The 15659-nt window shown below is 46.1% G+C and overlaps 1 protein-coding gene across 1 annotated transcript in view; it reads right to left on the bottom strand.

Annotated features, from left to right (window-relative positions):
• LOC147106104 (structural maintenance of chromosomes protein 1B-like) overlaps positions 1–15659 on the bottom strand; it is a 172432-nt gene that overhangs the window by 103350 nt on the left and 53423 nt on the right. The window contains exons 10-11 of the mRNA XM_086008868.1: positions 5328–5513; positions 4002–4181 (exon numbers count right to left, since the gene is read on the bottom strand). Coding sequence (XP_085864994.1) covers positions 4002–4181; positions 5328–5513 — 366 coding nt within the window. The remainder of the gene's footprint in view (positions 1–4001; positions 4182–5327; positions 5514–15659) is intronic.

Below are 15659 nucleotides of genomic sequence, written 5' to 3'. Positions count from 1 at the left end.
CTACTTGTAGAAAAATCCACATCAGAACAGTGGGAGTCTTTCAGAAAGGAAATAGAGAGAGTACAACGCCAACATGTTCCCGTAAAGGTCAAGGGTGGCACCAACAAGCCCAGGGAACCCTGGATGTCAAGGGATATACAAGAATGGATTAGGAAAAAAAGGGAGGCTTTTGACAGATACAAATGCCTAAAAACAGTGGAAGCCCTAGAGGGGTATAGAAAGTGCAGGGGGGTACTTAAAAAAGAAATTAGGAGAGCGAAGAGGGGGCATGAAAAAACAGTGGCGGGCAAAATAAAGGAAAATCCCAAGGTGTTTTATAAGTATAATTAAGGGCAAGAGGATAACCAGGGAAAGAGTAGGGCCCATTAGGGACCAAAGTGGCAATCTGTGTGTAGAACCAGAAGATGTAGGTGATGTTTTAAATGAATATTTTACATCTGTGTTCACTATGGAGGACGATTTGGCATAGAAATCAGGCAGGGGGATTGTGATATACTTGAACAAATTAGTATTGAGAGGGAGGAGGTACTAGCGGTTTTAGCAGGCTTAAAAGTGGATAAATCCCCAGGCCCAGACGAGATGTATCCCAGGCAAGGGAAGAGATTGCAGGGCCTCTGACACAAATTTTCAGAACCTCTCTGGCCACAGGGGAGGTGCCAGAGGACTGGAGAACAGCTAACGTAGTACCATTATTCAAGAAGGGTAGTAGGGATAAACCAGGGAATTACAGGCCAGTGAGCCTAACATCAGTGGTAGGGTATTTATTGGAAAAAATTCTGAGGGACAGAATTAGTCTCCACTTGGAGAGGCAAGGATTAATCAAAGATAGTCAGCATGGCTTTGTCAGGGGGAGATCATGTCTAACCAATTTAATTTTTCGAGGGGGTGACTAGGTGTGTGGATGAGGGTAGTGCAGTTGACGAAGTCTACATGGACTTTGGTATGGCTTTTGTCAAGAATCTAAGAGCCCTTGGGATCCAGGGCAATTTGGCACATTGGATTCAAAATTGGCTTAGTGGCAGAAGGCAGAGGGTGATTATCGAAGGTTGTTTTTGTGACTGGAAGCCTATGTCCAGTGGTGTACCGCAGGGATTGGTGCTGGGTCCTTTGCTGTTTGTAGTGTACATTAATGATTTAGATATGAATGTAGGAGGTATGATCAGTAAGTTCGCAGATGACACAAAAATTGGTGGAGTGTTAAATAGCGAGGAGGGAAGCTTCAGGCTACAGGACGATACAGACAGGTTGGTTAGCTGGGTAGAACAGTGGCAAATGGAATTTAACCCTGAAAAGTGTGAGGTAATGCATTTTGGGAGGACTAACAAGGCAAGGAAATACACAATGAATGGTAGGACCCTAGGAAGGACAGAGGATCAGAGGGACTTGGTGTGCGTGTACATAGATCCCTGAAGGCAGCAGGACAGGTAGATAAGGTGGTTAAAAAGGCATATAGGATCACAGAAACCCCACAGTGCAGATAGAGGCCATTTCGGCCCATCGAGCCTGCACCGGCACATATCCCACCCGATCCCCGTAACCCCTACACCAACACATATCCCACCCTATCCCCGTAACCCCACGTATTTAATCCCCCTAACACCTAAGGGTCAATTTATCATAGCCAATCATCCTAACCCGCACATCTTTGGACTGTGGGAGGAAACCGGAGCACCCGGAGGAAACCCACGCAAACACGGGGAGAATGTGCAAACTCCACACAGACAGTCACCCGAGGCCGGATTCGAACCCGGGTCCCTGGCGCTGTGAGGCAACAGTGCTAACCACTATGCCACCGTGCTTGCCTTCATTAGCCGAGGCATAGAATATAAGAGCAGGGAGGTTATGATGGAGCTGTACAAAACGCTAGTTAGGCCACAGCTCGAATACTGTGTGCAGTTTTGGTTGCCACACTATAGGAAGGATGTGACTGCACTGGAGAGAGTACAGAGGAGATTCACCAGGATGTTACCTGGGCTGGAGCACTTCAGTTATGAAGAGAGACTGGACAGTTTGGGGTTGTTTTCCTTGGAGCCAAGAAGGTTGAGGGGGGACCTAATTGAGGTGTACAAAATTATGAGGGGCATAGATAGGGTAGATAGAAAGGAACTTTTCCCCTTAGTAGAGGGATCAATAACCAGAGGACATAGTTTCAAGGTAAGGGGCAGGAGGTTTAGAGGGGATTTGAGGAAAAACTTTTTCACCCAGAGGGTGGTTTGGAATCTGGAACTCACTGCTTGAAAGGGTGGTAGAGGCAGGAACCCTCACAACATTCAAGAAGCATTTAGATGAGCACTTGAAACGTCATAGCATATACAAGCCTATGGACCAAGTGCTGGAAAATGGGATTAGAATAGACAGGGCTTGATGGCCGGCACTGACAGGATGGGCCGAAGGGCCTCTTTCTGTGCTGTATAACTCTATGTCTCTAAGAGTAACTACATAGTTACTGTGAAATGACAGTTAAATTTATTTGTATACACATCTAGTAAGTTCCTGTAAGAGACTAACCACACCACACACAATGGGCTGGATTTTGTCAGCCCTGAGGAGGCGGGAATGCCGGTAAAGTTGCAGAATTTGGGGACGGCTGGTAAGCCCACCCCCAACCCGCCTCCACGCCCTCTTGCCAGGAGGCTGGAAGCCGTCCTGCCCCGGGGCCCGTCTCCTTGAGGCGGAAAAGGGATTAAATACTGTTAACTGCCTGCTAACAGGTAGTTAACAGGCAGAAAATAGGATTAGCCCCATTTTTCCATCCGAAGTGCAGGCTTCCCGACCTCGAGGAACCCCGCCAGGGTGTAGGAGACAAGTAGGAGGTCGGAGGGGTCTGAAAGTGCTATGTAGAGGTGAGTGATGGGTGCAAGTGTGGAGTGGCAAGTATGTAAGGTTAGTGTAAAGTGTTCGAAAATGTTCACTTTCCTTTGTTTCTGCATACAGCCTTCAGCCGCTGTGGAGCCGGAGTCCTGACATCTCCATTGTAGATTTCAGAGACTGGCTTTTGGATCCTCCGAACCAACAGCCAGGTGATTTCTGCAAAGTTGAAAGGTTTGATGAGTCCTGAACACAATGGCTCATCAAACTACACAGAATTTCACTGTTTGACAGCTTCACAGAGTTGTCAAACGCTGGCATTTCTTTCAAAAAATCTTGACAGATGGCACATCATACGTTGACGTGCTCTGTCAGTGACTTCTCCCTAATTGGCCTGCTGAGCCTGCTGGCTGGGCTTAACAAGGTCAATCAGGGGGAAATCCCGCTGATTGGCCAGAAGCTGATGGAGGCGGGATTGAAAGCCGGCAAGCAGCAGTCCCGCCTCCAAAAGCTTCCCATTAACAAAATCCAGCCCTATGAGTTTGTACCTTGGAAGAATTTCTCCACATTTTGTAACCATAGCACTCTACATAAATCCACATTATTGTAGGAGTCTACGTACTCCTAGCAAAAACTACTGAACTTGGAGAGGTTCAACAGAAAAGGTTTAATTCTTGAGACTGCATGTTGAACACAAAATGGCATCAGAGCCTACACCAAGTCCGACTGCCTTTCATCAGTCCACAGCTTCGACTGCTCCTCCCCCGCTCTGGGCTTAACTATGTTGCAGATCGAGTTTCTTAAAGGTGTGATCCTTCTTAAAGGCATGACGCCTGATTTATAGTCTACGGACCGAAAAGCGGATTGTGTCCTTTCTGTGGTCGGTACGCCACACAATACTCTTTTAGAAAAGGTCTTTAAAATAAACATGAAAACAGGTACTGTAATACTTTTTAAAAGTCATTCCTTGCACAACTGCATTAACAATGTTAATAGCAGAAGGAAAAGAGGATAATTAACTCAGCACAGCAAAAACGGAAAAATCGTGTAGATCCACCTGAGAAGGTACTTAAAAGGACAGCTGTTCTTACAATTTTACTTGCTGACCTCCCACGGGCTATGCAGTGTAGCTAATGAAGTTGTTTATAATTGATCCACAGCACATATAATTTAAGAAAAGATAATTTTCTTACTTTAAGCCTCTCTGGTCCTTCAAATGCAATCTGTCTGGCTTCTTTCAGGTTCTCACATCCAAGTCCATTACCACAAACAAACTGTACCACTTTCTTCAGCTGAGGCGATACACATTGAACAACATCGATCATCATTTTGGCTCCTTTAATTTCTCGCAACTTTTCATTGATTGGTTTTATCTGTAATTATTTTTTTAAAAGTTACATTGCATCAAGCAATTCCTTTACATTTTTCTACATAGAGATTTATTTCCAACGTATCTAATTTTTCCACCTACATCAATATAACAACAACCCAGCATGAGCCGTAACACACTGAAGATTTCTACCTTCATCGTACATTGGACAGGCGGTGGGCGGAGCGATTGCAAAGCCCGCCTGATGTCGCCAGTGAGAGGCCTGAAGCATTTTGATGATCAGGGCTCATGCTCCAAGTGCTGATAGGCAGTCTGCCGTTTGGAGGTGGGGGCAAGACATCTAGCAGGCCATCCGCAGACTACAGGCCTGCAGCAGGGGATTGAAGGGAAGGGCCGATCTGGGGTGGGGGAGAGAGTGCGACAGAGAGCATTATTGAGGGTGGAGAATGATATACCTATCAATTCGTCCAATGAAAAGCGACGAGTTAAGAAAGTAACTATAGGTTTTTATTGACTAAATAACAGAGCCCACCCTCGTGGGTGATCGGATCCAAGAAGGAGGAATACCAGCCAGTCGACCACCTTTATACCCGGGCAGGTAGGCGGAGCCATGGGCGGAGTCGGCAGTGGTCAGCCCAGGTATAGCAGCGTGACAAGAGGCGACCTCGTACAGTGATACAACAATGTGAACAGTGATAACTATAGGGAAACGATCTAACAGTGATAACTATAGTGTAACGATAGTGAACGGTAAAAGTGGTTTACCACAGAGAATAAGCAGCAAGGTGCAGGGAGATCAAATTATGCTCATCCTGCTGCTCAAAAAGTGACGAATACATTTTTTTTTATTGGTCGCAGAGCTGCTTCTAGTGATCCCTATAAGGGACACAGGTTCTGGTTGTTTTTCACTCTGTATATTGGGTGGGTTCAGCACTTAACTGTACCAAGATGGCATTAGCGTCCTAAAAACATCATATGACCCCAATCTAAATGGAATAATTTGTTTCCGGTGGGAGTGATGGCTACCTAAATCGAAGCAGCAGCTGGGCCTCGGATTGGAAGACGACAGGAAGTTTATTTGTGTCATTTTGGTCTCACTACTGCCCCATACCTACTGAGAAACAGGGCAGTAGAAAGACCAAAATCAGAGTCACTGTGTTATTCTAAAATGTGAAGTTTGTCAACCTACATCAAGATAATCTAGAGCTAAGAAAGTCTCCGGCTCAGCTCGTTCTTCTTTCAGATATCGTATACAATCCCTGGCTGTTTTCTCAGTAGCAACCACAATGGCATTAATATATCTGCCAAAGACTTTGGTGACAGCCAGCTGGTACTTCTTGTGGATAGGATGGCAGAGATCCACAAGTCTTCCATACTGTGGAAGAAAGACAGAATCAACAGAGAGTAATTATCATTTATCCATGGCCAATAGACAAAATATAGTAAGAATCACAGACACAATTTGATCTGTTTTGAGTTTATAAAGGTACTAAATTAACACAATTAAATAATTCAGTCAGGGAGGCTTTGGTTGGTCTTATGCCTAAAGTTTGTTGACCTTTGTCCATCAGGTTATGCTGTGGAACAAACCTGAGGAGTTCTGTCCTAGTTTTCTGAATCTATTTGTATTCCAGAAATCTTTTACTTCTCCTCTCAAAATTAAGTTGCTGGCTATCTTTGGATTCATTTGCAAGTGTGCCTAAATGCTTCTACTTTTTTTTTAATTCGTTTACAGGATGTGGACGTCGCTGGCAAGGTCAGCATTTATTGCCCATCCCTAGTTGCCCTCGAGAAGGTGGTGGTGAGCTGCCTTCTTGAACTGCTGCAGTCTGTGTGGTGAAGGTACTCCCAGTGCTGTTAGGTAGGGAGTTTCAAGATATTGACCCTGTGACGATGAAGGATCGGTGATCTACTTCTAAGTCAGGATGGTGTGTGAGTTGGAGGGGAACTTGGAGGTGGTGGTGTTCCCATGCACCTGCTGCCCTTGTCCTTCTAGGTGGAAGAGGTCGCGGGTTTGGGAGGTGCTGCCGAAGAATCCTTGGTGAGTTGCTGCGTTGCATCTTGTAGATGGTACACACTGCAGCCACGGTACGCCGGTGGTGGAGGGAGTGAATGTTTAAGGTGGTGGATGGGGCGCCAATCAAGCAGGCTGCTTTGTCCTGGATGGTGTCGAGCTTCTTGAGTGTTGTTGGAGCTGCACTTATCCAGGCAAGTGGAGAGTATTCCATCACACTCCTTACTTGTGCCTTGTAGATGGTGGAAAGGCTTTGGGGAGTCAGGAGAGACACTCGCCGCAGAATACCCAGCCTCTGACCTGCTCTTGTAGCCACAGTATTTATGTGGCTGGTCCAGTTAAGTTTAGGTCAATGGTGACCCCAGGATGTTGATGGTGGGGGATTCGACGACGGTAATGCTGTTGAATATCAAGGGGCGGTGGTTAGACTCTCATTTGTTGGAGATAGTTATTGCCTGACACTTGTGTAGCGCAAATGTTACCTGCCACTTATGAGCCCAAGCCTGAATGTCGTCCAGGTCTTGTTGCATGCAGGCATGGACTGCTTCATTATCTGAGGAGATGTGAATGGCACTGAACACTGTGCAGTCATCAGCGAACATCACCATTTCTGACCTTATGTTGGAGGGAAGGTCATTGATGAAGCAGCTGAAGATGGTTGGGCCCAGGACACTTCCCAGAGGAACTCCTGCAGCGATGTCCTGGGGCTGTGATGATTGACCTTCAACCACCACAACCATCTTCCTTTGTGCTAGGTATGACTCCAGCCAGTGGAGAGTTCCCCCCCGCCGCCCCGATTCCCATTGACTTCAGTTTTACCAGGGCTCCTTGATGCCACACTCGGTTAAATGCTGCCTTGATGTCGAGCGCAGTCACTCTCACCTCTGGAATTCAGCTCCTTTGTCCATGTTTGGACCAAGGCTGTAATTAGGTCGGGAGCCAAGTGGTCTTGGCGGAACCCAAACTGGGCATCAATGAGCAGGTTATTGGTAAGTGCTGCTTGATAGCACGGTCGATGATACCTTCCATCACTTTGCTGATGACTGAGAGTAGACTGATGGGGCGGTAGTTGGCTGGATGGGATTTGTACTGCTTTTTGTGGACAGGACATACCTGGGTAGTTTTCACATTGTTGGGTAGATGCCAGTGTTGTAGCTGTACTGGAACAGCTTGGGTAGTGGCGAGGCTAGTTCTGGAGCACAAGTCTTCAGCACGATAGCCAGGATGTTGTCGGGGCCCATAGCCTTTGCTGTATCCAGTGCGCTCAGCCATTTCTTGATATCATGTAAAGTGAATCGAATTGGCTGAAGACTGGCTTCTGTGATGTGGGGACTTCAGGAGTAGGCCGATATGGATCATCCACTCGGCACTTCTGGCTGAAGATGGTTGCAAATGCTTCAGCCTTGTCTTTTGCACTCACGTGCTGGGCTCCACCATCATTGAGGATGGGGATATTCATGGAGCCTCCTCCTCCCGTTAGTTGTTTAATGGTCCACCACCATTCACGACTGGATATGGCAGGACTGCAGAGCTTTGATCTGATCTGTTGATTGTGGGATCGCTTAGCCCTGTCTACAGCATGCTGCTTGGCTTTTTAGCATGCATGTAGTCCTGTGTTGCAGCTTCCCCAGGTTGGTATCTCATTTTTAGGTATGCCTTGCGCTGCTCCTGGCATGCTCTTCTGCACTCCTTATTGAACCAGGGTTGGTCCCCTGGCTTGATGGTAATGGTAGAGTGAGGGATATGCCGGGCCATGAGGTTACAGAGTGTGGTGGAATACAATTCTGTTGTTGCTGATGGCCCACAGCGCCTCAAGGATGCCCAGTTTTGAGCTGCTAGATCTGTTCTGAATCGATCCCATTTAGCACGGTGGTATTGCCACACAATACGATGGAGGGTGTCCTCAGTGTGAAGACGTGACTTAGTCTCCACAATGACTGTGCCGTGGTCACTGCTACCAATACAGTTATGGACCGATGCATTTGCGACAGGTAGATTGGTGAGGACAAGGTCAAGTAGGTTTTTCCCTCGTGTTGGTTCTCTCACCACCTGTCGCAGACCCAGACTGGCAGCTATGTCCCTCAGGACTCGGCCAGCTTGGTCAGTAGTGGTGCTACCGAGCCACTCTTAGTGATGGACATTGAAGTCCCCTACCCAGAGTACATTTTGTGCATTCTTGCTACTCTCAGTGCTTCTTCCAAGTGGTGTTCAACATGGAGGAGTACTGATTCATCAGCTGAGGAGTCAATGTTGAGGACTCCCAGGGCCACTCCTCCCCAACTGTATGCCACTGTGCCGCCACCCCTGGTGGGTCTGTCCTTTCGGTGGGACAGGACATACCCAGGGATGGTGATGGAGGAGTATTAGACATTGGCTGAAAGGTATGATTCTGTGCGTATGACTATGTCAGGCACTTGTCTAGTCTGTGGGACAGCTCTCCCAATTTTGGCAAAAGACCCCAGATGTTGGTGAGGAAGACTTTGCAGGGTTGACTGGGCTGGATGCGCCGTTGCCTTGTCCGTAGCCGGTGTCGAGGTCGATGCTGGGTGGTCCGTCTGGTTTCATTCTTATTATTGTGTTTCGTAGTGGTTTGTTACAACTGAGTGGCTTGCTAGGCCACTTCAAAGGGCAGTTGATGTGGGAGTCACATATAGGCCAGACCAGGTAATGACGGCAGATTTCCTTCCCTAAAAGACATCAGTGAACCAGATGGGTTTTTACGACAATCCGATACTTTCATGGATTTTTATTGCAGATATATTTAATTTTTTTTAATTCACTTATGGGATCTGGGCGTCACTGGCAAGGCCAGCATTTATTGCCCATCCCCAGTTGCCCTTGAGAAGGTGGTGGTGAGCCACCTTCTTAAACCACTGCAGTCCTTGTGGTGAAGGTACTGTCACAGTGCTGTTAGGGAGGGAGTTCCAGGATTTTGACCCAGTGACAATGAAGGAACGGCAATATATTTCCAAGTCATGATGGTGTTTAACTTGGAGGGGAACCTGGAGGTGATGGTATGCCCATGCGCCTGCTGCCCTTGTCATTCTAGGTGGCTGAGGTCGCGGGTTTGGGAGGTGCTGCCGATGAAGCCTTGGTGAGTTGCTGCAGTGCATCTTGTAGATGGTACACACTGCAGCCACGGTACGCCGGTGATGGAGAGAGTGAATGTTTAAGGTGGCGGATGGGGTGCCAATCAACTAGGCTGCTTTGTCCTGGATGGTGTCGTGCTCAGGCAAGTGGATTGTATTCCATCACACTCCTGACTTGTGCCTTGTAGATAGTGGAATGGCTTTGTGGAGTCGAGAGGTGAGATACTTGCTGCAGAATACTCAGCCTCTGACCTGCTCTTGTTGCCACAGTATTTATGTGGCTGGTCCAGTTAAGTTTCTGGTCAATGGTGACCCAGAGCATGTTGATGGTGGGGGATTCGGCGATGGTAATACCGTTGAATGTCAAGGGGCAGTGGTTAGAATCTCGCTTGTTGGAGATAGTCATTGCCTGGCACTTTTGTGGCGCGAATGTTACTTGCCACTTATCAGCCCAAGCCTGAATGTCATCCAGGTCTTGCTGCATTCGGGCATGGACTGCTTCATTATCTGAGGAGTTGAGAATGGAACTGAAAACTGTGCAGTCATCAGCGAACATCCCCACTTCTGACCTTATGATGAAGGTCGTTGATGAAACAGCTGAAGATGGTTGGGCCTAGGACACTGCCCTGAGGAACTCCTGCAGCAATGTCCTGAGGCCGAGATGATTGACCTACAACAACGACCATCTTCCTTTGTGCTAGGTATGACTCCAACCAGTGGAGAGTTTTCCCCGATTCCCATTGACTTCAGTTTTACTAGGGCTCCTTAATGCGACACCTGGTCAAATGCTGCCTTGATGTCAAGAGCAGTCACTCTCACCTCACCTCTGGAATTCCGCTCTTTTGTCCATGTTTGGACCAAGGCTGTAATTAGGTCTGGAGCCGAGTCGTCTTGGCGGAACCCAAACTGAGCATCGGCGAACAGGTTATTGGTGAGTAAGTGCCGCTTGATTGCACTGTCGACGACACCTTCCATCAGTTTGCTGATGATTGAGAGTAGGCTGAGAGACGGTAATTGGCCAATTGGATTTATCCTGCTTTTTGTGGACAGGACATACCTGGGCAGTTTTCCACATTGTCAGGTAGATGCCAGTGTTGTTGCTTTACATAGGATTACATAGGATATATGGCACAGAAACAGGCCATTCGGCCCAACCAGTCCATGCCGGCGTTTATGGTCCACATGAGCCTTCTCCCGTCTTTCCTCATCTAAATCCATCAGCATAACCCTCTATTCCCTTTTCCCTCATATGCTTGTCTAGCCTCCCCTTAAATGCATTTATACTATTCGCTTCAACCACTCCCTGTGGTAGCGAGTTCCACATTCTCACCACTATTTGGGTAAAGAAGTTTCTTCTGAATTCCCTATTGGATTTCTTGGCGACTATCTTATATTGATGACCTCTAGTTATGCTCTTCCCCACAAGTGGAAACATTCTCTCTGTATCCACTCTATCAAAAATTTTCATAATTTTAAAGACCTCTATTAGGTCACCCCTCAAGCCTTTTTTCCAAGAGAAAAAGACCCAGCTTGTTCACCCGTTTCTGATATGTATACCCTCGCATTTCTGGTATCATCCTTGTAAATCTTCTATGCACCTTCTCCAGTGCCTCTCTATCCTTTTTATAATATGGCGACCAGAACTGTACGGAGTACTCCAAGTGTGGTCTAACTAGGGTTCGATACAGGTTTAGCATAACTTCCCTACTGTTCAATTCTATCCGTCTAGAAATAAACCCAAGTGCTTGGTTTGCTTTTTTTATGGCCTTGCTAACCTGTGTCGCAACTTTTAGTGATTTGTGTATTTGTACTCCGAGATCCCTTTGTTCCTCTACCCCACCTAGAGTTGCACTCTCCAAGTAATAAGTGACCTCTCTATTTTTCCTACCAAAATGTAATACCTCACATTTATCTGTGTTGAACTTCATTTGCCAATTATATGCCCATTCTGCAAGTTTATTAATGTCCTCCTGTAACTTGTTGCAGTCCTCCTCAGTATTGACTATCTCCACCACCACCCCACCCCCCCCCACAATTTGGTGTCATCCGCAAATTTAGAAATTGTGTTTTTGATTCCCAAGTCTAAATCGTTAATGTAAATTGTGAACACAGTGGTCCCAGCACTGATCCTTGTGGAACACCACTACCCACCTTCTGCCACTGTGAATAGCTACCCTTTACTCCTACTCTCTGTTTTCTGTCCTGAAGCCAGCCAGCAATCCATTCTGCTACTTGTCCCGACTCCGCATTCTCTGACCTTGTTCATCAGTCTATTATGGGGTACCTTATCGAAGGCCTTTTGAAAATCCAGATAAATTACATCTACTGCATTACCATTGTCTACTCTCTCTGTTACATCTTCAAAAAATTCATTAAGGTTGGTCAAGCAAGACTTTCCCTTTTGAAATCCATGTTGACTTTATTATTATATTTTTGGTTTCTAGATGTTCTTCTATTTTCTCCTTTAGTAGGGATTCCCTTATTTTTCCTACCACCGATGTTAAGCTGACTGGTCTATAATTCCCTGGACATGTTCCATTCCCCTTCTTAAATATCGGTATTACATTAGCTATCTGCCAGTCCTCTGGCACAATACCTTGCAACGAATTATTAAATATGTGTAGTAATGCCTTTGCTATCTCTTCCCTAGATTCTTTTTAAATGCGTGGATGCAATCCATCCAGACCAGGGGTTTTATACTCTTTTGAGTTTGATTAGTTTATTTAATATATCCCCTTTTTAAATTTAACTGCACTTATCTCATTACTAATCTCATTATCCAATGTCATGTCCACCTGTTCTATCTCCCTGATAAATACTGAAGCAAAATAATTATTTAATATTTCTGCCATCTATCATAATCTGTGTGTGGTATTATACTGACTATCCCTTTAATGGCCCTATTCCTGTCCCAACCTTTTTTTTATTGATGTGCTTGTAAAATATTTTACCATTTTGTTTTATGTTCCTTGATAATTTAATTTCATAGTTCCTCTTTGCCTCCCTAATTGTTTTTTTGACTTCTCTCCTAATCTTTTCATATTCTCTCTTATCATGCACTCCCCTGCTGTCTGCGTACTTAATGTATGCCTCTTTCCTTAGCCTCAATGGTTCCCTTATGGCTTTATTCATCCATGGAGTCTCATTATTGTTTAGTTTGTTCTTTCCTTTTAGCGGAATATATTTTTCCTGCACTCTGTTGAACACTGTTTTAAATTATTCCCATTGCTGTTCTACATCATTGATTGCCAATATTGTTGCCCATTCCACCCCGCACCCCCCCCCCCCCCCCCGCCCCCAAGTTCTATTCTCAGCCCCTCAAAATCAGCTTTTCTCCAATCTATTAACCTGGCTTTCGTTATACTTATGTCCTTCTCAATTATCATCTTAAGGCGTATTATATTATGGTCACTATTGCCTATATGTTCCCCTACCTTTGCTTCTCATCTGCTCTGGTTCATTCCCCAATACTAGATCCAATATCGAATCCTCCCTTGTTGAGCTTTTTACATACTGGGTTAGAAAGGAGTCCTGTACACATTGTAGGAACTCCATTCCCTTATCCCCTTTACCTACCTCTTCTGTCCAATTAATATCGGGGTAATTGAAATCCCCCATGATTATTATTCTATGCTTTTTACTCATTTTCCTAATTCGTCTGCATATTTCTTCCTCCACCTCCCTTCCACTATTAGGTGGTCTGTAGACTATGCCTATTAGTGTGATTAATCCTTTATTATCTTTTATCTCTATCCATATGGATTCTATTTTTGTCTTGCTGATATCTGCGTCACTTTTTTCTACTGCCATTATGTTATCCTAATAAGTACAGTAATCCACCTCCCCTTTTTCCCTCCCTATCTTTTCTAAATATGTTATACCCTGCAATGTTTAATTCCCAGTCCTGATTTTTCTGTAGCCATGTCTCAGTAATCCCTATGTCTGGTTCCTTGTAACGTATGATTGCCTCCTGCTCCCCTGTTTTATTAAGGACACTGTGTGCATTGCTGTACAGTTTAACTACTTTTTAATAGGATTTCCTCTCACTTTATATTTAACCATCTTTTAGACTTCTGTTCTATAACTCTATTTATTCCCTTGCCATCCCTTACTTTATTCTTTCCTGTGCTCTCTTTTCCTGTTATGTTTATATTAAGGCAGGTTACGTTTCTTGTAAATCCCTCCCCCCATCTTACTAGTTTAAAGCCTTTGCCACTGTATTGGAACAGCTTGGCTAGAGGCACGGCTAGTTCTGTCGCACAAGTATTCAGCATGACAGCCAGGATGTTGTCAGGGCCCATAGCCTTTGCTCTATCCAGTGTGCTCAGCCGTTTCTTGATATCACGTGGAGTGAATAGAATTGGCTGAAGACTGGCATCTGTGATGGTGGGGACCTCAGGAGGAGGCCAATATGGATCATCCACTCGGCACTTCTGGCTGAAGATGCTGGCAAATGCTTCAGCCTTGTCTTTTGCACTCGCATGCTGGGCTCCGTCATCATTGAGGATAGGAATGGTAGCATACTGGTAATGTCACTGGGCTTGTAATCCAAGTGATAGGCCTGGAGTAATGATCCAGAGACGAGTTCAAATCCCACCACGGAAGCTGGGGAATTTAAATTAAATTAATTAAATAAATCTGGAATAAAAAGCTAGTGGTAACCATGAAACTATGGGATTGTCGTAAAAACCCATCTGGTTCACTAATGTCTTTTAGGGAAGGAAACCTACTGTCATTACCTGGTCTGGCCTATATGTGACTCCAGACCCACAGTCATCTGGTTGACTCTTAACTGCCCTCTGAAATGGATTAGCAAGCCACTCAGTTGTAACAAACCACTACGAAACACAATAATAAGAATGAAACCGGACGGACCACCTGGCATCGACCTCGGCTACGGACATGGCAATGGCACACTCATCCCAGTCGACGCTGCAAAGGCTTCCTCACCAACATCTGGGGATTTGTGCCAAAATTGGGAGAGCTGTTCCACAGACTAGTCAAGCAGCAGCCTGACACAGTCATACTCACAGAATCATACCTTTCAGCCAATGTTCCAAACTCCTCCATCACCATCCCTGGGTATATCCTGTCCCACGGGCAGGACAGACCCACCAGGGGTGGCGGCTCAGTGGTATACAGTCGGGAAGGAGTGGCCCTGGGAGTCCTCAACATTGACTACTCAGCTGATGAATCAGTACTCCTTCGTGTTGAACACCACTTGGAAGAAGCACCGAGAGTAGCAAGGGCACAGAATGTACTCTGGGTGGGGGACTTCAATGTCCATCACCAAGAGTGGCTCGGTAGCACCACTACTGACTGAGCTGACCGAATCCTGAAGGGCATAGCTGCCAGTCTGGGTCTGCGACAGGTGGTAAGAGAACCAACATAAGGGAAAAACCTACTTGATCTCGTCCTCACCAATCTACCTGTCGCAGATGCATCTGTCCATGACAGTAATGGTAGCAGTGACCACCGCACAGTCATTGTGGAGGCGAAGTCACATCTTCACACTGAGGACACCCTCCATCGTGTTGTGTGGCACCACCACCGTGCTACATGGCATCCATGAAGCGCTGTGGGCCATCAGCAGCAGCAGAATTGTATTCCACCACAATCTGTAACCTCATGGCCCGGCATATCCCTCGCTCTACCATTACCATCAAGCCAGGGGACCAATCCTAGTATAATAAGGAGTGTAGAACAGCATGCCAGGAGCAGGACTAGGCATACCTAAAAATGAGGTGCCAACCTGGGGAAGCTGCAACACAGGACCAAATGCATGCTAAAAAGCAGAAGCAGCATGCTATAGACATGGCTAAGCGATCCCACAATCAACGGATCAGATCAAAGCTCTGCAGTCCTGCCACATCCAGTCGTGAATGTTGGTGGACCATTAAACAATTAACAGGAGGAGGAGGCTCCATGAATATCCCCATCCTTAATGATGGTGGAGCCCAGTACGTGAGTGCAAAAGACAAGGCTGAAGCATTTGCAACCATCTTTAGCCGGAAGTGCCAAGTGGATGATCAATATCGGCCTACTCCTGCGGTCCCCACATCACAGAAGCCAGTCTTCAGCCAATTCGATTCACTCCACGTGATATCAAGAAACGGCTGAGCGCACTGGATACAGCAAAGGTTATGGGGCCCGACAACATCCCTGCTATCATGCTGAAGACTTGTGCTCCAGAACTAGCTGTGTCTCTAGCCAAGCTGTTCCAGTACAGGTACAAAACTGGTATCAATCTGACAATGTGGAAAACTGCCCAGCTATGCCCTGTCCACAAAAAGCAGGACAAATCCAACCCGGCCAATTACCGCCCCATAAACTCTACTCTCAATCATCAGCAAAGTGATGGAAGGTGTCATCAACAGTGCTATCAAGCAGCACTTACTCACCAATAACCTGCTCACTG

Source organism: Somniosus microcephalus, chromosome 16, assembly GCF_052327205.1.
Source record: "Somniosus microcephalus isolate GS21.2 chromosome 16, FLI_Smic_1.0, whole genome shotgun sequence".
Classification (NCBI taxonomy): domain Eukaryota; kingdom Metazoa; phylum Chordata; class Chondrichthyes; order Squaliformes; family Somniosidae; genus Somniosus; species Somniosus microcephalus.
The sequence above is the reverse complement of the archived record's forward strand: the minus strand, read 5'-3'. Positions and strand labels throughout refer to the sequence as shown.